Genomic DNA, 25,882 nt, shown 5'->3' with positions numbered 1-25,882 from the left:
CAGGCTGCAGCTCCACGCCTGCAACCCGAAGCCATCCTGTGCAAACATCTTCACCCCCAAGGGTCAGCCCTGCAACTAGCTGGGTTGTGTGGTACGGAGCTGCTTGTCTGTCCACTGCTTGGAACTTTGACCCTTTTCTTACATCATGATCTCTATGAACTGTCAAAAAAAGTATTCTCTGTGGGGAGCTGTATGTCAGTTTGATAGTAATAATTTACAGAATCTGACAGTCTGACTGAAAACAATATTTTCTGAGTTTACCCTAAGGAAGCCCTGCCAGAGAATCAGGTCCAATCCTTCCTCTCATGCCTGCCTCCACCCCCTACTTGGCAATCAGACTGAATGTCACCCCAGCACTTTGCCCTGTTGGGAATTCAGTTCTGCCATGAGGTTAAAGAGAAATCATGGCCTTATGAGTTCAAATAGTTTAAGTAGCTGTATTATCGTCTCTTCTAGCTGTGTGACTGTAGACAAGTTACTCAACCTCTCTAGGTTTCTGGCCTTGCAGCATTTGTATTTGAAACAATGACTGTGAAAGGCCTGGAACAGAATAAATATAAACAACTAACAAGTGCAATTAATGATATAAATAGTGAGCATATAAATAATAGCGTAGTATATAAAAGAAGTCATCAAACTTCATGTAACAGAGCCCTGGCAGAAGCTGATTCTGTTACTCACAGTTATTTGATAAGAAGCAGGGTACAAACGGTAAGACTTTCAAAGTGAGTCTGTATCTTATTGAACAATCCCCACTTTCATCTTGAAGCAAGGTGCTGAAGCCAAGATTCCGGGTTGGATGCTTGGATGCTCATCCTGGGCTGGATTAGCTAATCCTGTGACCAGCAAGTTAGCTTCCCCATCAACTTCCAACCTTTCTGTGGTAGTGTTAGGGTAGGTGCATCGTGCACCTCAGAAAGGAAAGACAGGTCAAGTACTAACAGAGTGCAGACACATGGTAGGAAGTACTAAACTCGGTTTACCTACTTTCCCCAAGTTGTTACGCCCCCTCTTGGTACCATGTAGAAAAATCGCAGGTCGGAGCTAAGGACACATGAGACGGGAAGGTACACTTTGAGGGACTCTTAAGCCTTTTGTTCTCTAAGAAATTAACTCAGTCTTGCTGGTCTGTCCGACTAAGTACAGTTGCCTCCTTCCCACTCAGATTGTGGTGTAGTGCAGGCTGGGCTCACAGATTTAAAAGGCTGGCAGTGACTTGAATTCAGAATTTGAGCCCTGCTGAAGTAACAGGAGAAAAGATATGCTGGCGTTGGTAGGTTGAACTTGCTGAGCTGCACCTACAACCCAGGGTCTCCACCACCCCACCTTCACTCGAGAGGCTCCACACACGCACACAGTAAGCACTGAGCTATCTATACCTGCCCATCGCCTGCTAGCCTTAAGCTTCAGGAGGACATGCCTTTAGTGTCCAGCAAGGTGTGACTTTGGAAGCAGCTACAAGGCTGTGGCCCAGAGATAGAGACCTCAGGATTGTCCTAGTCACGGGTGTTGGTAAAACTCAGCACCATCTCATAAACACACCTGCTTCAGACACCATGATTGGAAGACAGGTTGTTGGGGGAATGGGAGGGACGGGTGGGAAAGAAGCTCTGATGGCCAAAGAGAATTGGGTAGATGGTTCTTTAAGTTTTCTGAGGGTTTCTGTCTTCATTCCTACCTGAGAGTTGGAGAAATCCAGTACTGAATGTGGTTCCAGAAGTAAGCAAGCATTAGGGCCATCAAGAGCCTGGGCTACAGGCCTGATCCTCTCCACATGGACTTAGCTGTTTGCGCAAGGAACTGACCACAGTCAAAGAGACCTCCTGACAAACTGGAGCCAATGCTTTGGGCTTGAAATGACTCCAAATGATGTATCATGTATTCCTATGGAAATAAGCCAGCTCTCAGTCACTCTATGATTAAACATGAACCTTTCCTTATGTTTGAAATTAATAATTTATTAATATTTAATAATTTTGTCAGTAAATAATTCTCTGTCTCCTCCCCAGCCTTGGAGAGTGGAACCAGGTTCTTGGCAGGATGGGCCAGTGTGATGCGTGTACCTCTGGTGTGGCAGCACACTGGATGCCGGTGATGAAGTAGAAGGGACCATTTCCACTGACTGCAGAACCTCACACCGTCCAGTCCCTACCCTTGTCCCCCTGTCCTCTCACGCTGCCTGGCTGAACACAGGCTTCTGAGCATGCCACATGGTCTCAGACCCATCAGTGCTGTCCTGCAATGTTCTTAATTAGATTTTTACCCTCCTTTGGCCTTTCTTCACAAAAGACCCTTTTCTCTCTTCTCAGATACCTCTACCCAACCTGACCTTTCTTGTTCTCTCCACCAAAGCCACTTACTTCCAAGACTTTGCAAATCCTTCCCTGCCACAGAGTTTCTAGTAAGGTGAACTCTAGCCACCTGATGTCCCTAAACTCTTGTTTAGTCGGTGATAATTTAGAAAGAAATCTGGAATGGGAAACCAAAACTTAGCTCCAGCCAGGTGCGGGGAGAAGTTAGGTTTGTTGTTTTGTTGTTACTGAAGAGACTGAAGGAAAGACGCTTTTGTGAACCAGTGCTCCAGGGAGAGACTGATGCCCAGGGCCCTGGCAGCAACATCAGTCTGAAAGCCACTGTCTCTGGGCACTGAGGAAAATGGGGAAGGGTTTCCATGGTACAAAACACCTGTATAGTGCAAAATGGCTTTAACAAGCATGTTCTTGGGACTGCAGGGAAGGGAGCCCCTAAAAGAGCTCTCGTGCATAGAGAGCAGTAAAAGGAGACAGCATTTCTGTGCTTTACTGCTAACACGAGCCCAGTAACTACTCCTGGGGGTGGGGGTGGCTTTATTTAATAAAACACGATGCACAGGAAGGAAATTTTATCTGGCCCAGGTGCTTCCAGCATAATCCTGCCTCCCCAAGCGGTGGGTCTTTGTTTTCTCTCCTGCTGGGCTGGGAGTGTGCGAACATGTGCTGAATGAAGTGAGTCTTTGTTAGTGGAGTGTGTTTATTTGCATCTGTCTTGAATCTAAGATGCTTAAAGTCATCCTAGCAATAAAACTCAATTCTTTGGAGAAATAGGATGTTAACAAAAACAAATTGATGTCGTTGGCTGTTGTTTAATGGCTTTATCATTGCTCCTCTGGTGTTTGTGTAGATGAGCTTACTTTAGGCTTTCTTATTCCCCAATTTTGCCATCTAATTTTAAGAAATGATATGCTAATGTTAGATGTACCAATATTCAACACCCACACCCACATTCTTTATTAATTTTGTTGCTATTGTTTAAGACAGGTTTTCCCTATCTATCCCAGGCTGACTTTGAACTTGTGACAATCATTGGCCCCTCTACCTCCCAAGTGCTGAGATTTCCACCTGGGCCATCATGTCCAGCTTGCACTCTTTATTACTTGAACTTAGCGAATCAGATAAAACCAACACAAGGAACAAAACCCTTGTCTTTTCAAAAGTGCCACATTTTGGTAATCATTTTGACCAAGGTCAGAGACGGGGTGGGGTATGCAGAAGAAAAAGGAGGTCAGTGGTGACTTAAATTTACTGCCAATCCACAAGAAGAGAGATTCCTCTTAGCATCTGTCCTGGCATGCCCCTCACATCCCGCCTGTGGCTGCCCTCTGTCGAGGAAGTGGCCAGGAAGACCGTAAGGCCAAGAACTGAAGCAGAGGCCATGGATGAATGTTGCTTACTGACTTGCTCAGCCTGCTTTCTAGTACATACAACCCAGAACCACCTGCCCAAGAGCATCACCACCCACAGTGGTCTGGGCCCTCCCACATCAGTCATGAATATTTAAAAATGCCCCCATAGACTTGCCTCTGGGCCAATCTAATGGAAGCACTTTCTCAATCGAAATTCCTTCTGGCTTGTGTCAAGTTAACACATACATCATACATACACACACACACACACACACACACACACACACACACACACACACACACGCAAATCTAACCAGGGCAGAAGGCAAGCCCCTGGGTGCTGAGTGGGTCAGAACAGGAAGACACTGTTCAGATTTGTACTCTGTTATAAGGATACAACCTTGATTGGCACAGATCAAGGCAGTACAGCATGCCCCGAGTGGGGTACCAATGCTAACTCGTGCACAAGAACTGATACTTCAGCATATTAAATATGACAGTTTGACATGACAAATAAGTCTCCCTCTTGGGACTTCTTTCTCTTCCAGCACTTCAGTGACTTCTGCCAAGGTGGCTGTGAATGGCGTGCACCTGCATTACCAGCGAACAGGAGAAGGGGAGCATGCAGTTCTCCTGCTTCCTGGGATGTTGGGTACGTGTGGATTTTAATGCATTGTTTCTGCAGGCCGTAGATTCTCCGTGATGCATCATGATGCTAGATGCCAAGCATCGATGGTTTATGTTAGTGCTTACTAAAAACTTTTAAGGAATACTTGCCTCACTCAAAGTTGAATGGTTTGGAAAAGTAAATAACTTTCTACTGCATTAATTTTTTATTCTTCCCACATTTAAACACACTGTGAAAATGGTTTCCTACTATTTGGGAGGGTTGCAGGGGTCAAGGAAACAGGGGTCCAAAGAAAGAGTAGATGATGAAGATAATAAGCTTATGACCTGCTATACTCGTTAGTTTACCTCATATCCGGGGTTTAGGTATTTGTATAATCTCAGTATGTACTTATTGTGACGTGCTTCTTTCTCCTCAAGGTCACATGCTAACATTTTCAGCTACTTTTGGTCCTCCTTGCCAGGCCTTCGCTGATACAGTCCCACTGAGAGTCTTGGGACACACACTTAGTGCCCTTTTCTTAAGCTTCTGTGTTCAAGGAGATATTTGCTCCAATAGCTGATATCCAGTTAAACCATCAGCAAAAACAATTTACCACATTATATTTTATTATTATTTCAACACCACAGTCATTAACTACACAAAGCACCCACCCTAGTATAATTTTTCATTTCTGTAAAATATTAGCATGATTCCAAAGCTTTAAAATGGAACAGTGGGATTCTCTTTCCTACCTTGTCCCCCAGTACCCATGGGTCACTCAGATCATCATGTACTGATAATCACGTATGTTCTCCAAACACTTGTTGAAGATTTTAGTACTCTTGGTCCCAGTCTTCGCATGCATATGTTTCCTCGTTTGTGAAACTCTTATTTTAGTCTGCCCTCCTCTAATCCTGCCCTAATTCCTGCCCCTCCTTCAGGATAGTTCCTTCTATATCAGGGACATATAAGAAGCTCCTGTGAGAGAGCCGTAGACAAGGGCTGAAAATCCACCCAGCTGCTTTTGAGCTCAGCTGTGTGTTTCCTGTCTATATGTGGCCTGAGTACTTGGGTGTTTAGGAAAAAAAAACAAACTGCACAGTAAATACATCTGCCACTGGATGGAGCTCCTACCAAGTGATCTTCCACACCCATGGTGGATATGAGCATAGCACACTTCAAGTGGCTGGTCGGTGAGCTGAGGCTTGCCAGTCAGGGCCACCACAGGCTCTTGGCATAGATTCCTTTGTGCTGGCTTGATAAAATATGATTTGATTTCTTTTTTTTTTTCTTTTTTTTTTTTTTTTGGTTTTTCGAGACAGGGTTTCTCTGTGTAGCTTTGCGCCTTTCCTGGGACTCACTTGGTAGCCCAGGCTGGCCTTGAACTCACAGAGATCCACCTGGCTCTGCCTCCCGAGTGCTGGGATTAAAGGCGTGCGCCACCACCGCCCGGCTTGATTTGATTTCTTAAACACACACATTTCAGTGCTTTAATTTACTTTTCTCTGTTTTGGTTGTAACTAAAAAATAAAGTCTTAGGAGTCATTCTTATTAGCTTAATGGCAGATAAAATATCTGGAATATAAGACTTCTACCTGGATGCCACTGGGCTCTCCATCATTTCTAAGTCATCTTTCTTTAGAGAAAAGAGAGAGAGGAAACCCAGAAAGTATCAAATGAAAGTTCATTTCCATATAGTTTAGTTAATTCTTTCAATGGGTGGGTAGGAAAGAACTAACAGAAAGGCTGTCAAAAGTGCCACAAAAATACTGGTCCTGAGCCTTGCTTCCTCAAAATCACCACTAGGGGGAGACCAGAGGCAGGGCCTAACTCCATCAGGAATGGAAATCCACCTCTGGGTGGACGCAGGCGTCCCTTGTAAGACAACCTCCCTGGCTAACTGAGAAACAAGAACCGTGTTTTGAGATTAGTACTGCTTCCGTTTTGCTCTGGTGTGTTGGCTAGACTGAGAACACTCAGAATGTAACCCTGTGGCTGTTTTTAGGAAGTGGAAGCACGGACTTTGCACCACAGCTTCAGAGCCTGAATAAGAAGCGCTTCACAGTGGTGGCCTGGGACCCTCGAGGATATGGACAGTCCAGGCCCCCAGATCGAGACTTCCCACGGGACTTTTTTGAAAGGGATGCAAAGGATGCTATTGACTTGATGAAGGTGAGACCCAGAGAAGTGCTGGAGTGGGGGAGGGTGACTGGACCCACCTTCGTTTATTCTAATCCCTGCTGTTCCTTCTCTCTACAAAGGTAATACCTAATGTAAGTCTTATGTAAGGAAGATCTAAAGGGCCAGTAGAAACAGAGCCCAGCTGTCTAATGAGGTACATGCAAGACGCCCAGGCTCTGCCTTTCTGGCTAGTCTCATGGCATACATCAGGTTTTAGTTTTGCTTTGTGTTACTTCATTTTTTTCTTGTATAGTCTAAGCAGACCATGAGATTCTTCTGTTTGGGACTGTGGCGTACTAGGATTGCAGGACTACAACACTACACACAGCAAAATACAGTTTTATATTGAAGTAACTGGAGTCTGAAGACAGAGGCCCAACTCCACGGCTTCCCGTGTACCAGGAGTAGGCACTCATCCCGAAGAAAGCAGCAAGAGGTGGTGGTGAAGAGGCAGGAATGCATTTTGAACAAAACTGCCCTTCGGAGGAGGTGGAGAGTCTTTCAGCCCATCCTCCGGGTACTGACATGAGCTTTAGGTTTACGGAGAGCAAGAACTGGAGAGAAGGAAAGGAGTCTGCATAACTAAACGGTCTTGGTCAAAGTGTGGTCCGGTGTCATCTCAGTCCTGCGTCTGCAAGGTGGCCTGAAGAAGTCATGACCGCGCATGAGTGTCATCTCACAGGGTGATCTGTCTGTAAGGCTCTGTCTGTTAGGCTCTGCCGTTCCTGGAATCCAAGCTGACTTCAGGTTTAGGACAATGTGGGTCTGGAACAGGACACTATAAAAGGCAACAGTAAGATGTCACCACTGCTCTTATGTTTATGCCTTCAGCCTTGAAGGGGGTTGTTTTAGTTAGGGTCACCAATGCTGTGATGAAACACCATGACCGAAGCAATGTGGGAAGGAAAGGGTTAATTCAGCTTATGCTTCCACATCACAGTGCATTATCAAAGGAAGCCAGGACAGGAACTCAAGCAGGGGAGGAACGTGGAGGCAGGAGCTGAGGCAGAGGCCATGGAGGAGTGCTGCTTACTGGCTTGCTCCTCATGGCTCGCTCACCCTGCTTTCTTACAGAACCCATCTGCTTTCTTAGAGACCACCAGTCTAGGGTTCATCCCACCCACAATAGGCTGGGCCCTCCCCCATCAATCACTAATTAAGAAAATGCTCTATAGGTTTGCCTGCAGCCTGATCTTCTGGAGGCATTTTCTTAATTGAAGCTCCCTTCTCTCTAAGGACTCTGGCTTTGTATTAAGTTGACATCAAACTACCCAGTACAGGGGTTAAGACTGCTTATGTTGGTTATGTACCATCAGCCTTTAGACAGATGCTCCTTGGGTGCTTAGCATGCCTTCATGCAGAGTTGAGCAGGAATCCAACCCAAAGTTAAAGAACATACAAAATAAAGATGGAGAAGTCCAGCTTTTATCTAATTACCTTGTAGGTCCAGGTGAGGAGTCAGTGCTTTTAAGCAAACACAGTGTTTTATTCGGTTATTTTGATTTTTTTTTTTTTGAGGCAGGATCTTGCTGTGTATCCCTGGTCTAGCCTCAAACTCACTGTGTAGCAGGGTAGCCTCTACCTCCTGAGTGCTAGAATTACAGGTGTGTGATACTGTGGCATCATACCATACCTTACAGTCTTCCAGTTTGCTGCTTTTGATGATGTATCAAGGAGATGTTGCTTCCTCCCCAGTGAACGTACATCTGCTGCCACTGTCCCCTCTCCATGGTCTCATTCTCTGTGGTTTCAGTTACCCGTGGTCAATTGTGACCCGGAAAAAAAAAAGTAGAAAATTCCAGAAATAATTCATAATTTGTAATGTTTTATAATTTAAATTAAGTTTATTTTTAGCTTATACATTAAAACATAAAAAATGTATATGCCAGGGGGTTAAATAAGGTTCCAGTGCATGTCTATACTGCATAATGTTCAAATCAGGTTAAACATGTCCGCCACATCAACTGTGGTTGCTCAGTTGCTTTCTACCTTGTTTTCTAAAACAAGATCATTCATTGGCCTGAAGGTCACCAAGTAGGTTAGGCTGGCTGGCCAACAAGCTCCAGGGAGCCACTGTGTCTGGCTCTTGGGGGTCCTGGGAGAGAACTCCAATCCTCATGCTTGTGCTGCCAACAGAACTATCTCCCCGAGTCCCCAACATTTATCATTTCCTCATGAGAAAAACTTCCAAAATATTTCCTCTGTCTTTCTAAAATGCAAGTTCATTAGTGTTATCTGTAGCACCCTGTCGTGAGTTTTAAATCCCATGCCATTCTGAGTGGTACAGTGAAGTGTGGTGCTGCCCAACCATCCTGTCTCCATTCTGCGCAAACTGTAAGACATCGTCTCTTCAGCACATCCACTCTATACTGCACGTACGTGTGTAACTTTGGGTACCATCTATGTTACAAGGCATCCGTGGTGAGGTAGGGTCTTGGAATGTAACCCCAGCAGGTACAAGAGAGCTGCTGTATTTCACTGGATGCATGCACTGTCTTATTCCATGCATTATCCAGTGGTAAATGATTAACTTAATTTTAAGCTACTTTTTGCTAGAAGTTGCTCAGGGACATTAGTCACTTTTGTGATTATGAGCAGTGTTGTGTATATCCTGGGTCTGTCTCCTGGTAAATGAATCCAGGAGGTAGTATGCTAGGCCATAGAGAATGTATCCTCGTTCTGTATATTAATGATTATCCAGAGTATGTGCACACACATGCGATCCCACCAGCAATTATCCTGACTAACATGTTGGTTCCTTACCTTTAATCTTTTCAGATACTTTTTTACTTGTAGAAGCCTCTTCCATGTGCTTTGTCAGCTTTCTCTACTGAGCACATTTTCAGGGGCCTGATGGCGTCACCCAAGTACGGACACAGCTTTGCCACGACTCCATGCTCCCTCTCGTCTCTAGCCAGCTCCTCCCACAGTCGCAGCTGTGGCTTCCCTAGATACCCTGCTGCATTTTATCTTGCACTCCTCTCCAATCTACAGAATTGCCTCGGAGCCTTGCTCAGAGGTATGCACACACAGTGCTTGCCCTACCCAAAGACCAAAGGATTTCTGCTGATTCTGTACTTTGACATTTTATTCGACCCAAAGATATGCTTCCTGCATAGGTCAAAATAATACTGCATACTCAAGTTTTTATGACAACTACATTGTGGCAAGGCTAATTGACACCAGGTCTCCAAGCAGCAGACTTGTAGGACTCGGATCGCCACCGCCCAGGTTCTTTAAAGAGAGTGGAGTGGTAACTGTGTCGTGTGTCCTGCTGTGTTGGCCACACTAACAATGCCAAGCCTTCTGCTGTGTTGCCCACAGGTGCTGCAGTTCAAGCAGGTCTCCCTCCTGGGCTGGAGTGATGGGGGCATAACTGCACTCGTTGCTGCTGCGAAGTACCCATCTTACGTCCGCAAGATGGTGATCTGGGGAGCGAATGCCTATGTCACTGAGGAAGACGTCAGGATTTACCAGGGTAAGTTCCGCCAGTCACGGACGTTGTCATGACGATCCTCCTTGCTCCCTCCTCGTCTCTCGTGTTGATATGTGTCGGCTGACAAGTCATGTCCCCTCCACTTACAATTCTCAGCTCTAAGGTCAAAAGAAGAATGAGTTTTCAGGAAAGCCATGTAATTTAAGCAACCTAGAAATGGATAGCTTTCTATTTCCAGAAGTGAAACTTGGATGACTCAGGCCAAGGCTCTGGGAAAGCAGTGTTTACGTTCACTACCACGGGTAGAGAGCTTGAAGGAAGGAGGGGGCCCTGTGAAGTGTTACTCAACCTCCTTTAAAATAATGTGAAAGCCAGTTGCAGTGACGCATGCCTGAAACGTCAGCTGCTTGGGAGGTTAAGGCTGGAGAACTCCGAGTTTGAAGCTAGCATGGGCGATGTAGCAGGGCCTTGTCTCAAAATAAAAATCGTGAATGAGGCCAGGCGATCGTGGCACATGCCTTTAATCCCAGCACTCGAGGGGCAGAGGCAGGCGGATCTCTATGAGTTTGAGGCCAGCCTGGTCTATAGAGCGAATTCTAGGACAGGCTCCAAAGCTACACAGAGAAACCCTGTCTCAGGAAAAAAGAATCTGAATGAGTGAATACATGAATATAATGAATATTAAAGGAAGCACCGGGCTGAACAATTAACCTGCATTTTCGTTACAGTGGTCTGTGCAGTCTTCTTGTCTGAAGTCTCATTTAAGCCTCTCCTTGAGGTTTTTAGGGGCACAAGAGTGGCGCCAGTGACCTTCAGCCTGGGATTCAACTCTGGCCTGCCACTTTTTTATTTTTTTAAGATTTATTTATTATGTATATGTTCTGCCTGCATGCCGGAAGAGAGAGTCAGATCTCATTACAGATGGTTGTGAGCCACCCTGTGGTTGCTGGGAATTGAACTCAGGACCTCTGCAAGAATAGCCAGTGCTCTTAACCTCTGAGCCGTCTCTCCAGCCCCACCACTTGCTTTTGGAAAGCTGAAGCACCGATGAAAAGTTAGTTCATGAACTAGAGACCAAACCGGGGCATCTGATCCTCACTCTCCTCATTCTCATCTCCCAGCGCTGCTCTCTGGCCTGTACCCATAGCTAGAGCATCTGGAAGGGTTGCAGTGACTAGGCACTCAGCCCTGGCATGGTTTAGCCTCTAGCAAGCTCTCTGAATTGGAAGGATCAAGCTCTCAGAAGGAAAGTACCCCAGGGATTAAGGGGGGAGGGGGCACTGGGACAAAAGAGAAGCTGCCTGGGTTTCCCACCACTTCTACCTGCCACCTGGGCCCATGACAAACCTCCCTTTCTCACCGGAAGCCTTTTGTGTCTTTACACAAACCGCAGATGGCCTAACAGGATCAATTTACTCCCAGTGGGTTTAGCATTTTCTCGCCACAGCTGTGTCCACAGTATGTCTTTGGTGGGCCTTTCGGCCTTCAGAGCCTGAAATGTTTACTCTCTAGCCCTGGCAGAAGTTGGCAGAGCCCTGCACATGCTAAGTCTCCTCCAGGTGCTCAGCCATTCACGTTGTGAGCTACTTAGAGGCCACATCCTGTTCTAGAATCTTAGTTCTCTGCGAGCTTCCCGTTTCTCCAGCAATTCGAAATTCTTAAGTGACAGATGACGGAGAAACCAATGCTAGTCTGGCCTCCTCTTGTCCTCACCATCCTCCCGTGTGGCTCAGAGTCCGCCTTGGGCAGGGTGGGCTGTTCCGCTGTTGCCATCCACGAGGTCCTGCTGCCTCCGGCACCAGATGCCTTCACTTCTCCTAAATCCTTGACTTCCCTTACTGGGCCCTTCCTCTCCACTTGAACAGGTACACATGATTCTTCCTCCAAAACACTGCCCCCTTTCCCTGCCGTTCCTCCTCACCATGCTGTATCCCGCCTCACAGCTTTATTAAAATAGGTGTCTGTGTTCTCACTCCTTTGGTGGCTGTGTGGTCCTTCTGGTCCTCCCTGCTGGGTGGTTCTCACCATAGCAAGTATGATATTGTCAAAGACGGTGGATACTTTTGACTTGTCCGCAGCACTCCCTGACCGGCTAGGTGTTTGAGCCACGTGCTGAGTTTGTGTGGTCTGTAGAAATACCTCCCCCGTACACACTGGTTATCTGTGTCACCTTTGCCTGGCAGCCGGTCACTGATCTTTTCAAAGCAGCAGCTTCTAGTTCCGACTTGGTTTTGTTTTCTGCTTCCATTATTTCTGTCTCCTTCTGCTTGCCTTGGATTCTGATTTGCTTTATGTCCTCCAATCTCAAAGTAAAAATCTTGATTATGGATTTGAGATGTTTATTCTTTTCTAATATATCATTTAATGCTGTAAATTTTCCTCTAGAGTGGCTAGATCTAGCAACCCGTATATATAAAGGGAATTTATTAGATTGATTTACAGAATGCAGTCCAGGTACCCCAACAAGGGCTGTCTCACACTGGAGCAATTGAGAATCCAGTAGTGTCTCCATCAGGAGGCTGCTGGATATCTTAGCAGTCCTGTTCTGAAGGTCTGGAGGATTCTTAGACAGCTGCTGGTCTTCTGTCTACACTGGGATCCTGAAGATGGTGGTTTAAACATTGGTGAAGTTGGGATTTGTAGGAATCCTACAAATAGTTAGGATTCCTATTGCTGTGATAAACACCACGGCCAAAAGCAGCTAGGGAAGGAGAGGGTTTGTTCCACCTTACAACTCTCAGGTCACTCCGTCACTGAGGGAAGTAGGAGAAAGAACTCGGGGCAGAACCCTAGATGCAGGAACTAAAGCAGAGGCCATGGAGGAGTGATGCTTATTGGCTTGCCCCTTCCTCTCTGTTTGCTCAGTCTGCTTTCTTAGAGCACCCGACCATCAGCCCAGGGATGGCTCCACCCACAAGGAGCTAGGCCCCCTCCCACATCAATCACCAATCAAGAAAGTGCACCACAGGCCTGCCCACAGGCCAATCGGGTGAGAACATTTTTCTCAAATGAGGTTCCCTTCTCCCAAATGACTCTAGCTTGTATGATGTTGACTAGACAGCGCACCTGACAACATGATAGATGAACTTGCCAGCAAGAGTGAAAGCAAGCAGGTAAAAAGAAACTTCCTTCTTCCATGTCCTTTTATGTAGGCTGACACCAGAAGCTATGTTCTGGATATAGGTTAGGTCTTCCTGCTTCAAATAATCGGATTAAGAAAATCTCTCACAGAGTGTCCAGCAGCTTCGGTTTTAGTTGGTTCCAGATGCTGTCAGGCTGACAGCCAAAAGTAGCCATCACAGCTACAAATTTTATAGTGTTGCATTTGCACTTGTCACAAGATATCTCAAAATATCTTTTCTAATGTCTCTTCAGACTATGCCTTTCACTTGTGGGTACTTAGAAATGGAATGTTTAATATCTAAATATTTAGGGTTTCCTAGATATCTTCCTGCTATTAGTATTTAATTTGCCTAGATCTGAGAAACATAATGTATACGGTTTCAGTTCTTTTAAATTCAGAACACGGACTATCTTCTTCTAAAACTGACCACCACCCGCCTCTCTACTCACTTTCTTTCCTCTATCATTCAGCTAACAGCCCACAGAGCTCAGTCCTCCTCTGCCCTCTACACCTCACAGTGATTTTGTTCAGTTGATACCACACAGTGACTCCTGAGTGTTATATTCTTCCCTCACCCCCAACCCCAACCCCATCCCCACCCCGTTCCCCTCACTCTCCTAGTTCAGAACCTTGGGCTCATGGGATATTCTCTTCTTCAAAGCAGAAAATCCTTTGTAAGGCAATTCTCTCACTTAAAAAAAACAAACCTCTAGTGACTTCAAACTCAACTTGGCTGGCCCCTGCCAGTCTGGCGGCACTCAGCCTCCTAACTCCACTGTTCCCTATCTTCCTGTGGACTTCCTGCATTGAAAAGCTGCCTTGGGGATGCATCTTGCCCTCTCCCAGCCATATCCTTCTCAGTCATCACCCCAATACCCAGCTCCCAGGGTGTCTGAAAAGGTGCCTGGAGCCCTTAAGCCTGGTGGATCTGTAGTGGGATGCACATGCCCACACCATGGTACTTTGCCCTGGGCACTGCCAACTTCTTACTCCTTTGCCTTAGTGACTGTAGAATAAGTTTCCCATCACAGTGGTTCTGACTTTCCCTGTTTTCCAAAACAAAATAAAAGCTCTCTCAATCCCACAATACTCCTCACTGTCTGGGATGTCTCTGTTCCCTTCCCTAACCACCATTGCCACTTCCTCATCCTGGAAGGTGGCCTCTGACCCACCTGTCCAGTGGAGACAGTGCCTTCCGTGTGACCAAACCCTCAGGACACTTGGCTGTTCTGTGTTCTTTCTTAATTCCCCCTCCCCCATAGCCATTGAAAGCAGTCCCCTGCTGTGTGTGTGCTACAGCTCACACTTTCTTCCTCTGGTTGGCTTTCTGGCCATTGTGATGTCATGGCCCTGGCATCTGTCTCTGCTTGGTCTCTGGCTTTGATATGTGGGACAGTGTCATTGAGGTCTTCGAGTGCCATCCTTGCTTTCTGTTCTGATCCTCTTCTTTTCCTGTGTGTGTGTGTGTGTGTGTGTGTGTGTGTGTGTGTGTGTGTACACATGTATTTGTGTGAGTGTTAACATGCACACATGCATGTGTCAGGATGTGGGTGCACATGTAAGTGCCCATGCATGTGGAAGCTAGAGGTCCACTTTGGGGGTTGTTTTCTGAGACAGGATCTCTCCCTGAACCTGGAGCTCACTGCTTAGGCAAGACTGGCTGGCCTGGGAACCTCAGGGAGTTGCCTGTCTCTGCTTTCCCAGCACCTGGGTTACAAGTGTGCGCCACTGCCTTTAGACTTTGATGTGGGTTCTAGAATCAAACTCAGATCCTCACACTTGTGTGATGAGCACTGTTCTGACTGAACTGTCCCACTAGCCTCCTCTACCCTCTCTTAAAGCCAGCATCTCAGTGTGTTGCCCACACTGGCCTCAAACCCTTAGGCTCGAGCAGCCCTCCTTCCTCAGCCTCCTGGGTAACTTAGATGCCAGGCATGCTCCGCCATGCTCGGCTCTCTTCTCACTCCATGCCCATCTCTGTCTTCTCCTAGCTTCCAGGCCCCCACATACTGGACTCTTCATTTCGTTTCATTGAACTCTTCATATCTGGTTGCCACACATATCTAAAAACTGGACTCAGTCTTTCCTCTTGACCTGTTCCTCTTGCTAAATGTCTTACCCTGGTAAATGATTCACCAGGGAGCACAGGACACACTGGTTCAGACCGGAACACAGCCTATTACCTTGGCTCTGCTTCTGTAGCTTCACTCAGCTGTGTTCTCAAGGCTTGAATGGAAAATTCCAGAGTAATCGATCCTTAAGTTTTAGATTGTGTACCACTGTGAGAAGAACGCAGAAATATTCTGTCACACCTAGTGCTGCTGTACGCCACCCAGATGACGACAAACCACCCTTTGCCCAGTGTGTCTGCTGCACTCTGCACGCTGCCTGCCTGTCCATCCTCAGAAACCATCTTGGTCAATAGATCCACTGTCAACTTGTTGCCGTTCCTGCATTCCGTGAACTTGTTTCACTTAAAACACTTCATACAATGGGGAGCGATGCTGGCAGTCCTGCTACAGTGTATTCTAGTTGTTCTGGCTCACATTAGTTACTACTAATCTCTTTTACTGGGCCTGCTTAGCCATAAGTGTCATCAGAGGAGAACACAGTATTTGTAAAGTTCAGTGCTCTGTGGTTTCAAGAAACCAGGTGTCCTGGCTGTGTTTCTTGTGGGTAAGGGCAGCCGTTGTGCCTTGGATACTGTCTGCAAGCCCTTGACTGTAAGGCTCTTGAAGGCAAAGGCTGTATCTCATTTGTCTTAACTTTTCTGACACCATGACCAAGGCAACTTATAAAACAAAGCATTTAACTTGGAACTCACGGTTCCAGAGGGTTAGTGTTCATAACCATCATGGTGAGGAGCGGGCAGCCAGGCATAATGCTGGAGCGGTAGATGAGGGCTCACATCTGGTCCAGAAGAAGGAGGCAGAGAAAGTTAACTAGGGATGGTATGCACTTTTGAAACCCCAAAGCCCACCCCCAGTGACACACCTCCTAATCTTTCCTAAACAGTTCTACTAATTGGAGGCCATGTATTCAAATATATAAGCTTTTAGGTGCCATTCTCATTCAAACCACTACATTATCCAAGTTTATATTGGTGGAAACAGGCACTTAGCAGACTTATGCTTACTGAATTAACTCTTAATTAGTAAGTTTTCTTTGCGATTCTAGTCTACGGCCATACCACCCTAAACGCACCCAATCTCGTCTTTGTGATTCTAGGGTTTAACATGGATTATATGCTCTAAAGGGAAGTGGGGGGATATGTCAGTTGCTTTTGGGATCCAAATTCTGTTGTGAATCAGCAAACATTTTGATTCAATTGGTTATTCTGGGCACTTGACTATGAAGCATAATTACTAACTTTGGGTAGTGATTATGCTTTGGGACAGAAATGGCTTCCTCTTTAAATAAATTAACAGAAGTTAATAAATAAATGCAAAGAATCTTTTTGAGTACATGTTACATGCCAGGCACTATTACCAGCAAATTCTGTGTAATTACTTACTCCTTATTCTACAGTGTTAATATAATTCATATTTTCTGATTATGGAATTAGCACTGTGAGGTTAAGTAACTTGCCCATTTTCACACAGCAGTAAGTCTAGGAGCTGGGACTCCTACATCATCAGTTTGATTTCCAAACCTAGGCTCCCAACCATTGCTTAGAAGACCTCTGGCTTCCCCCAGCAGTAGCTGGGTTTCCCTGCCCTGAGACCTTGTGCTCTTTCCTCTGGGCTCCTGAAGGCTTGCCACAGATCCGACATTCCCATAGACACCTTCCATTCCAAAACTCTACATAAATTAATCCATTAAAAGGGCCTCATACTGTTCTACAGCAGCCCCTGTGCTTCAGCAGGAGTACTGCTGGGCACCAGTTCACTGGGTTCTCAGAAGCTCTTGGCCTTCACATCATAAGGAACTTGTTTTTCCTAATTGATTTTTAAAGCTTTTATTATTGTTGTTATTATTATTATTATTGTTATTTAGTCATTATAATTTGACCCTTCTGTCATAAGTGAACTATGTTAGCTGTGGGTCTGCTGGAGGTCAGGATTGATTCTGCTGACACCCTTGCTATATTTGTGAGCTTTGTCCCAGCTCTCCCTGCCTCCCCAGAACTCTGACCCTCCTTGTGCTTCGGTTACATAGGCTTATGCTCCCAAGCAACAGATTTGTCATTAGGCCACACCAGCATGACTTCTTGCATGCACTGCTGTCCCTGGCTTGTTCTTTCTCTTCATTACACTGCTAAGATTCTCTCATGGTGCTGCCGTGGCTGTGGTGCCCTGGTTTCCACTGCTGGATTGTATTCACAGGTACATCGGGCAAGTCTGCCAGTTACTTTGTGCATCCCTTTACCTGTGGATGACTAGTTTACCTCCTGTTTCTAGAGACCCTCCTATCATCTCCAGGAAACTGCTAACCGCTGGATGCAGGGACCACATGACGAGTGACAGCTTGTCACTCTTGTATGGAAACAGTGAGCATGGACTCAGATTGGCCTTGGCTCCCCCTTACTCCTGGCTGCTTGACTCTGTTGTCAGGGTTTGCTTTCCCTCTTCTGGACTCACTCAAACATATTCACTAGTTACTGTGGCTCTGTTGAAGCACAAGAACTGTGTTTCATGGATCTGGGGAGAAAGCTCAGTTGTTAAGGGACTTGGCACGAAAGCATGAGGCCCTGACTCCTAGCCCCAGCACCCATGCCAAAGGCCGAGTGCAGCAGCATGTGCTTCATTCTGAAAAAGCAGAGACAGGACCCCTAACCAGCCAGCCTAGCCCCATCTGTGAGCCTGTCTCAAACAAGGCAGACAGTGCCTTAGAGGAATGATACTTGATGCTGTCCTCTGGTCGTCATACGTGCATGTCCACAGACGCACAATTCCTTCACACACACACACACAAGAATTTTTCTTTTTAATTTTATGTGTGTAAGTGTTTTGCATCCAGAGGCATCATATTCCCTGGAACTGGAATTACAGATGTGTGTAAGCTGCTATGAGGGTGCTGGGAATAGAACCTGGGACCTCTGGAACAGCAACCAGTACTCTTAACCCCTAAGCCATCTCTCCAGAAAAGAATTTTTTAAAAGCATTTTATGAAAGACGGGCTTGTTCTATGGAAAGATGGCCTTTCACAGGGTGTGGTCTGCCAGGCAGCCCAGAGTGTAAGTATCCACAAGCAATTTTTAAAGTTATTATTATTATATTTGGGAGATAGGAGAGGTACTAGGAGTTAAACACAGCCTCATACATGCATTTATTTTGCCACTGAACTCCCTCCCCTAGGCTTTCTTCACATCTTATTCTTTCCCTTTCCCGTTCTCCCAGCTCGCCTTTCCATTCTGAAATCCACCCCTCTTTATTTTTTAACCAACCTCACCATAACTGTCTCTGAAGTCTTTTCCCTATTTACCAAGCCGTTCAACCCTTCTAGTCTCTACAATCAAGTCACCCTGGCTTCCCTCTGGGTCTGTAGTCCAATCTCCAGAGGCAGAGGCAGGCGGCGTCTTCAGAAGACAGTAAGGCTGGAAATCACAAGGATTCCTCCACTGGAGTACTTCCATTCACCGAGTGCACCTTGAGAGCATGCCAGGTGCCGAGCACTGTCAGCACTCTACACTTACATCTGATGTCAATGTGGGTTACTGCTGTCACCTGACCTTTCTGGTGTGGCCTTTAGCAACGCCTGTGCTAAAGGCTTTCATAGGCAGCATTTAATATGTTCAGGAGCACCAGGATCTTAACCATAGTGCTTAAGGAAGTATGGGAAATACTGAGTAAATCACATTGGCTGCATTATTTTAAAGGTAGAAGTTATCTATTATTTTTCCTTCCAATTAATCATTTATAATATAGTTTAGACTTAGTAGTTAGCTTTACACACTTTTTCTTCAACAGAGCCCTTATGTAAATGTGTAAATGCCAAACAGGACCATATGAATAAAGGTTCATGTTGAGGATTTAACAGCTGTTTGTTAATTTTCCTTCAGTCTGTTGCATCATTTGCTTGTTTCTCATGTACCAGAAAAACTTTTCTAAGTAGCTGGTCCTTTACATCTGCATCTGTGGGTCAATCAACCATGGCCAAAAGTATTTGAAAATTAATTACCTCTGCATTGAACATATACAGACTTGTTTGGTCATGATTTCTCTAAACAATATAGCATACTACTTATACAACATTTAAAGTACACGAGTTAAAGTAAAATAATGTAGAGATGGTTTGGGAGTTCCTATGTCAGTTCTGTGCACATTCTCTGCAATTTTGCATAATGGGCTGGAGAATCCACAATTTGAAGTCCACAGGGGTTCCTAAGAACAGCCCCCCTCTGTGTTTTCTGGGGAGATGCAATGCACATGTCTACTCACCCCAGAGAGGGATCCATGACAAACTAAAGTATAGATACCACTAAAGTCCAACTTTGTCAACTGTGAGTTTTATTGGGGTTACTTGCAAAGAGCATTAATGACTCAAAGACAGCTATATCACCAAAGCCCACCCCAGTATAGGTGACAGCTCACAAAGCTGGGAACCCGGAGTAAACCGCTAGCCTACAGGTTGGAGAATGTCCTTTCCAGGTGCCTCAGTTGGTCTAAATCTCTTCTAGGCAGTTCAGCTAGCCTCTGCTCCTTCCAGGCAGCAGGTCTGGTCTCAGAGTCTTCTTTGCAGCTTTTCTCCTCTGAGAATCGTCTTTGCAGCTCAGCTTTCTCGAGTCCGAAGAGGACTCTCGGCTTTTATTGCTTATTCTGGCAGGGAGGGGCCTAGTGAATCTGGTCAGTTTCAGGGACTTCCTGAAGCTATTTTGAGTTGTTTACCTTCCTACTTAAGGAACTTTCTGCAAGACAGAATGTTTCAATATTAGACAAAACTGTTATACTACACTTTAGGAACCGAGAGATAACTATAATGTCATTCTTACTCTGGAGACACCTATTAGAGAAATGTTTTCCTTTTATGTTAATATCTTTAGCAGACAGTGTTCAACTCAGGTCTGATTTTATTCAGTCACTAATGAGTTATCATGTTATTCTTGTGGGAAGCCCAGCCTAGAGTCTGATGTGTAGCAAGGCATAAACCAAAAACGTTTGCACTGGGCACACATCCCTAAGGGAAAGATGGACGGTCAAGCACAAGGCAGAAGGCCTTCAAAAACAGTGACAAGTGCTGAGTAGAACAGAAAAGTCACAGAGAGCATGCGGGTGGGGGGGGGGGCTCTCTAACATCTGATCAGAGACCTAGAGGATGTGAATGAGCCATGAGAGTACTGGGAAAGGTCTTCCAAGCAGGTGGGACAGTGAGCATGAGGCCCAGAGGTGGCCTGGCTTGGGTTACTTGAAGTAATACCTTAGCCTGATAATATCTTAGTCTGAGACCGGACACATCCTTGTCCACCCCTCTGTTTTTCAGGTATCCGAGATGTTTCTAAATGGAGTGAGAAGACAAGGAAACCTCTGGAAGCCCTATATGGATATGACTACTTTGCCAAAACCTGTGAAAAGTGGGTGGATGGCATAAACCAGTTTAAACATCTGCCAGATGGTAAGTTGCATGGACTAATGGTTCCTTTGCTAATTGCAGGGGGTGCTTGAGTTCCTCCCTTGATTTCCCAGCATTCCTCCATAATGAACAAGCACACCCATTATCCTCACACTGTTAATGTGTGAACAGAGACAGAGGATTTTGTACAATAAAATGAGCCCTTGTGTAATAAGTGTAAATGCCAGACAGGACCATGGGACTAAAGGTTCATGTTGAGGCTTTAACAGCTGTCTGTCCATTGTCTTCAGTCCTTCACATATGTGGCAGCACAAATCTGCCCTCCAGAAACCTGTTTCTACTTTCTGATTGAAGAACAGGTCATTAGAAGGAGAGCCACCATACAGACAATTTTTTTCTGTCTGGATGGGCCCACCCTCTCCTCATCTAGGACAAAGCAGGAGGAAGTCTCTGCCATGTTCTTCAGCCCCAGCAGAGCCAGAGAGGGGGAAAGACTGCTCAATTCTCTTTTCAACTTCAGAGCCAAGTAATACATAACCTTAGCTGTGGACAAGTCCCTCCTTTTGTTTATCTTAAAAACTAATAAGATTCCCAGTAAGAATTAACATCTTTAAGCAGAATTCAAAGTTTATTTTTATATAGCTATATGCTTAGTCAGCTTTCTGGCACTATGACAAACACCTGAGATAATCAGCTAACTGAGAGGAAAGGTGTATTGTGACTTAGTTCTGAGGGTTCTGGTCCATAACTAGGGAGACCCAGTGCCTCTAAAGCTAGGTAGTGCAATGCATCATGATAGGAGAGCTTGGCAAGGCAAAGCCATTTACCTCATGGGCAAAAGGAAGAAGAGGGATAGACTGGAGTCCACCTCTCCTCCAAAGGCACACCACCATGTCCTATGAGCTTTCACTAGGCCCCACCTCTTAAAGGTCCCACCACTCTCTCCTGCTTCATGCTGGGAAACAAGCTCTAACATGAGAACCTGGGGGAACATTAAGATCCAAACTGTAGCAAGCTGCTTGGAATCGATGTTTCCCCTCTCTTCTTTTTAGTTTTGTAATTGCTACAAAAATAGAGTAGCTGAGATTGAATGTTGGAGACATTGTTACAGAATGCTTGTATTTGAAGGGACAGTTGATCTATTAGGTAATCCTTTCCAGCATGAATCATCTGTAACGTCAAAGCTTTTGCAATGAAAGGGACTTTGGAAATGTTACGTGTCTGGTTTAAGTTCAAAGGAGCAAATCCATGCCTTATAATGATCCTGTTGAAATGCAATTTTCATCCATAGTAACAAGTCCTAAAAATGTGTTTCTTTGCATCTTAAAACAACAGAAAAAAATGCCATTAAACCAACGAGTCAATTCTCCACGAAAGCGAGCACACTGAGAAGTGTAGTCTGGTGCTTTCTGGGAAAAGGCCATGAAGAGATGGAAATAATGTTACACTGACAGTTCAGAAGCACATCCTAACATAGAGAACCCAATGTGGAAATCATCTTAGAGCAGGACTTAGTAGTTCATCTCCCTTCTGTATTTATTGATCTGACAGGAGTCTTTTGTTCATGGCTGTGTGCTCAGGTTTACAGATACTTGGTCCAGCATGGGTGATTGCACAGCTGTGGAGTCATCAGGGCCTGAATTTGAGGTCTTGGCTTGCTGTCAGAATGGCTTTGGGCAGTGACTTGATTTCTGGAGAGTATACTAATACATACCTCATTAAGTTTTGAGGAGATTAAGTGAGGTAATATACATTCAGCTATGGTAGGGTGCTATGAACAGTTATTATGAAAATGCTACTACTGTGATTTTTAAAAAAGCACCTAATTTACAAATGTTTGTCAATGTTGAATGAGTTAAAATGTAAGAGCTAGCCTGGCATGGTGGCATGTGCCATTAATCACAGCACTTGGGAGGCAGAGACAGATGACTCTGTGAGTTTGAGGCCAGTCTGCTCTACATAGTAAGTTCCAGTCCATCCAGAAATACACAGCGAGATCCTGTCTCAAAATTTAAAAAAAAAAAATGCAAGTGCTGTAAGCATTTCCCTAGCCTGCATTACCATATACAGCAGGCAGTTGTAGGGCTGGCCTTCATCAGCATCACCCCACACAGCTGGCAAGTGTGTGCTGTTCAAAGCAGTGCTTCTCCGGTCGATGGGTCACGCTCCCTTGGCGGAGAGCAATCACCAGCTGGAAAGAAGGGCGGGGGCTTGGTGTCTGGTGGGCAGTGCCATACGCACTGGCTCTCAGCCTGCTCAGTTATATAGCACCATCCTTTTGGAACAGGCAGAGATGGGAGGGCAGTGGAGGAAGGAGCTAGTTGCATGGATACCAGAACCTTCAATACTGCTGACCATATGTGTAACCTCACAATAGCCACAGGCAACTGTGATTACTGCTGTTGGAGACTGAAGCTCTACCTGGCTAGGAGCCACCAAGGTGTGGGACTCGGGGTGTCCCTAAAGCATAAGCACTGAAGAGTAACTTGTGTCCTGTGTACAGGCTAACTTCACGGTGAAGTCTCTGCATCCTGAGGACTGGCTAGGCCTTCAGTCATTGAGACACAACCTCAAAGGAGGTTTCAAACGCCAGGCATCATCAACATGACTGACAGGCGGCCTCTTTATAATATAAGACTTGTGAAGTTTTTTTTTATTTGTTTGCTTATTTGATTTTTCTACCAGTTTACATGAATAATGAATTCAAATCAGGAAAAGCTGTTTATTTACTAGTAGAGCATCACAACAAGCAAGCAGAGCACAGAAATAGAAGAGGGAAGACTGAGAATGTTAAAACTGAAAGGAACCCCAGGTCGAACTAGCTTCCCCTGACAGGGAAGCCACGATGCAGAGGGACTCGTGTGTCAGCGGATTGCCAAACCCCTGAAAAGGCTTACCTTGACTTGAGTTCTGGAGGTTCCCAGTCATGAGAAAGCAAGCGCTCTCGTTGTTTTGTGTCTATGGTAAGGTACGGGGAGCACTTGGTGGAGCAAAGCTGGTCACATCCCAAGTCAGAGAGTGAAAAGGGAACAGAGAGTAGGCTAGGGTTCCACAGTCCCCTCAGGTGCATGTCCCCATAGAGAAGGATGTCTCACAAGGCCACACCCTGAGGCTTTCACCACTTGCTAATGGCACCTCTCTGGGGACCAAGCCATTGGTGCCTTTGGGAAGCATTGAGGACCGAAATCTAGCAGTGCGTCTCTGCAGAGTTCTGCTTCTTCCCTGCGGAGAGACTGTGCTAAGGGGATTCCCTGTGCTCTTTTCCCTCAGGTAACATCTGTCGGCACTTGCTGCCCCTGGTCCGGTGCCCAACCCTCATCGTGCACGGGGAGAAGGACCCATTGGTCCCCCGTTTTCACGCTGACTTCCTTCACGAGCATGTGAAAGGGTCACGGTGAGTCTCGTCACAGCCTCGTCGCCTGAAAGCCTCCGAGGAAGTGAGAGGAGCCATAGGAAGGAAAGAAGTGGGAGAAGTGGGGGTCAGGGTGCATGCTCCTCATTTGGAAAGAGAGTGCCACTGGGCACAGAGGACCTGAGCTCTGGGCCCTGGAGATCCTCAGCAGAGGGACTCAGGTAAATGTTTTTGAGCACAGTGAGGCCATATGTTCCTGGGCACTGAGACTGTGAACAGAGGTGGAACTTTTCTGTCCCGACCTCCTAGTCCCAAATGAACATACAAAAGCTTATATTAATTACAAAATGCTCAGCCAATAGCTCAGGCTTATTATTAAGTAGCTTTTACATTTCAGTTAACTCATTTCTGTTCATCTATATGTTGCCACGTGGCCCATGGCTTTACCAGTCCTCTGCTTTACCAGTCCTCTGCATCTTGCTTCCTGGGCAGCTCACATGCATCTCTTCCAATTCCACCCTCTTTCATCCCTGTTTGATTGTCCTGCCTAACTTTATCCTGCCTTGCCATAGGCCAAACAGCTTTATTATTAACCAATGAGAGTAATACATATTCATAGCATACAGAAGGATCATCCCAGAGCAGAGCTCTGTAACAAGAGAAACACTTTAGATTTGTAACACCATTGGTAACAATTCAATATACCTTGGGATTTTTATCTCATTTAAAAACAATAACAATAAAAAACACCCATAAAACCAAACCAAGAAAGCAAATTGTCCTTTGCTAGCCACCCACATGGATATAGTTATATTCTATATTTAACTCTGAAGCCTTTTTGTCACTAAAATTATATTGTGAGCTCTACAAGTTGTATCCATCTTAAATATGTACTCAGCCCCTCCATGCACCTGATTTTGATGCCTGTGGAGGGCCAGTACTGCTTAGCAAACTGAGCACCTAGCTCAGGTCCCTGTCCTCAAAGTCCCTGAAGCCAAGTGGAGAAAGCTGGTACCCAAGCTGCTCCAATGACTGTGAGAGAGTCTTTTCAGTGATTCTTAACAGTGGGCTTCTCTGGGGACTTGGAAGTAAGGGGAGGGAGTGTTTCTTATTCCACAGCAAAATACAATTTCATAGTAATTCATGTATCTCCCTATATATGAAGTGTGTGTGTGTGTGTGTGTGTGTGTGTGTGTGTGTGTGTGTGTGTGTAATTCTTTACATTGAAAGGACATTCTTCATCCTACCTAGTCCTTCTGTAGCAGTTCAGCCATGAGTTAAACAAGCGTGAGAACATGATCAGGAATAGCAAGCACTTTGGGAAGGTTGTAAAGTAAGTGGAGAATGAAGGTAGAAGTTAGATTAAAATTACACTGTGAGTAAACTAGAAGTTCATAGTAAATAAGGCGTTTTCAAACCTGACTTTTATAAAATTATAATAATACTAAGCCATGGTTGTGGCACAAAATCCAAATAGTTTATTTTCTTATTAATCTCCCAGATGTTTTCTGTTCATCTCAGTCTCTGTTTTATTTTAATTTTATACATTTAGAGTATGCAATGTGGTATTTCCATGTAGAATTTTGTATTTTAAAGATATTTTACATAAGATATCTAATTATACTTCACTACAGACTTTGGAAAAGTAGTTCCATTTTTAGATGAGATTTCAAGGCTGGTCGATGTCAAACAGTGTTTTAAGCTATTTAGTTAGTAAATGACAAGTTCTATGTTTTCCTAAACAGAACTTTTTCACCACAGCACAAATGTCTCTCATGAATGTCATAATGACACAGCCCATGCTGGGTGGCCCAGCTAACTGTCTTCTGCTTCAGAAATGACTGGTTTTTACACACTGACCCTCATGATAAATGCAGAGGCTTCCCTTAAGGAGCCAGGCTCACTAAATGTCTGTCTGTGAGAAAGTTTAGCCTAGGAATTCTGTTCCAAACCTATCTCCTAGCAACAGAATACATCAATAGTGGAGGAAAATGTGCCCTTCCTGTACA

At 45.3% G+C, this 25,882-nt stretch overlaps 1 protein-coding gene across 2 annotated transcripts in view; it reads left to right on the top strand.

The window, feature by feature from the left end:
* Positions 1–25,882, top strand: part of Bphl (biphenyl hydrolase like) — a 34,272-nt gene that overhangs the window by 1,394 nt on the left and 6,996 nt on the right. For both annotated transcript variants that reach the window (XM_052729565.1, XM_052729566.1), the window contains exons 2-6: positions 4,210–4,313; positions 6,277–6,443; positions 9,777–9,930; positions 20,432–20,563; positions 23,792–23,915. In XM_052729565.1, coding sequence (XP_052585525.1) covers positions 4,210–4,313; positions 6,277–6,443; positions 9,777–9,930; positions 20,432–20,563; positions 23,792–23,915 — 681 coding nt within the window. The remainder of the gene's footprint in view (positions 1–4,209; positions 4,314–6,276; positions 6,444–9,776; positions 9,931–20,431; positions 20,564–23,791; positions 23,916–25,882) is intronic.

The sequence above is a fragment of the Peromyscus californicus genome, unplaced genomic scaffold, assembly GCF_007827085.1.
Source record: "Peromyscus californicus insignis strain IS unplaced genomic scaffold, ASM782708v3 Scaffold_8__1_contigs__length_139910024, whole genome shotgun sequence".
In the NCBI taxonomy this organism is placed as follows: domain Eukaryota; kingdom Metazoa; phylum Chordata; class Mammalia; order Rodentia; family Cricetidae; genus Peromyscus; species Peromyscus californicus.
This window is presented reverse-complemented; position numbering and strand designations above follow the sequence as displayed.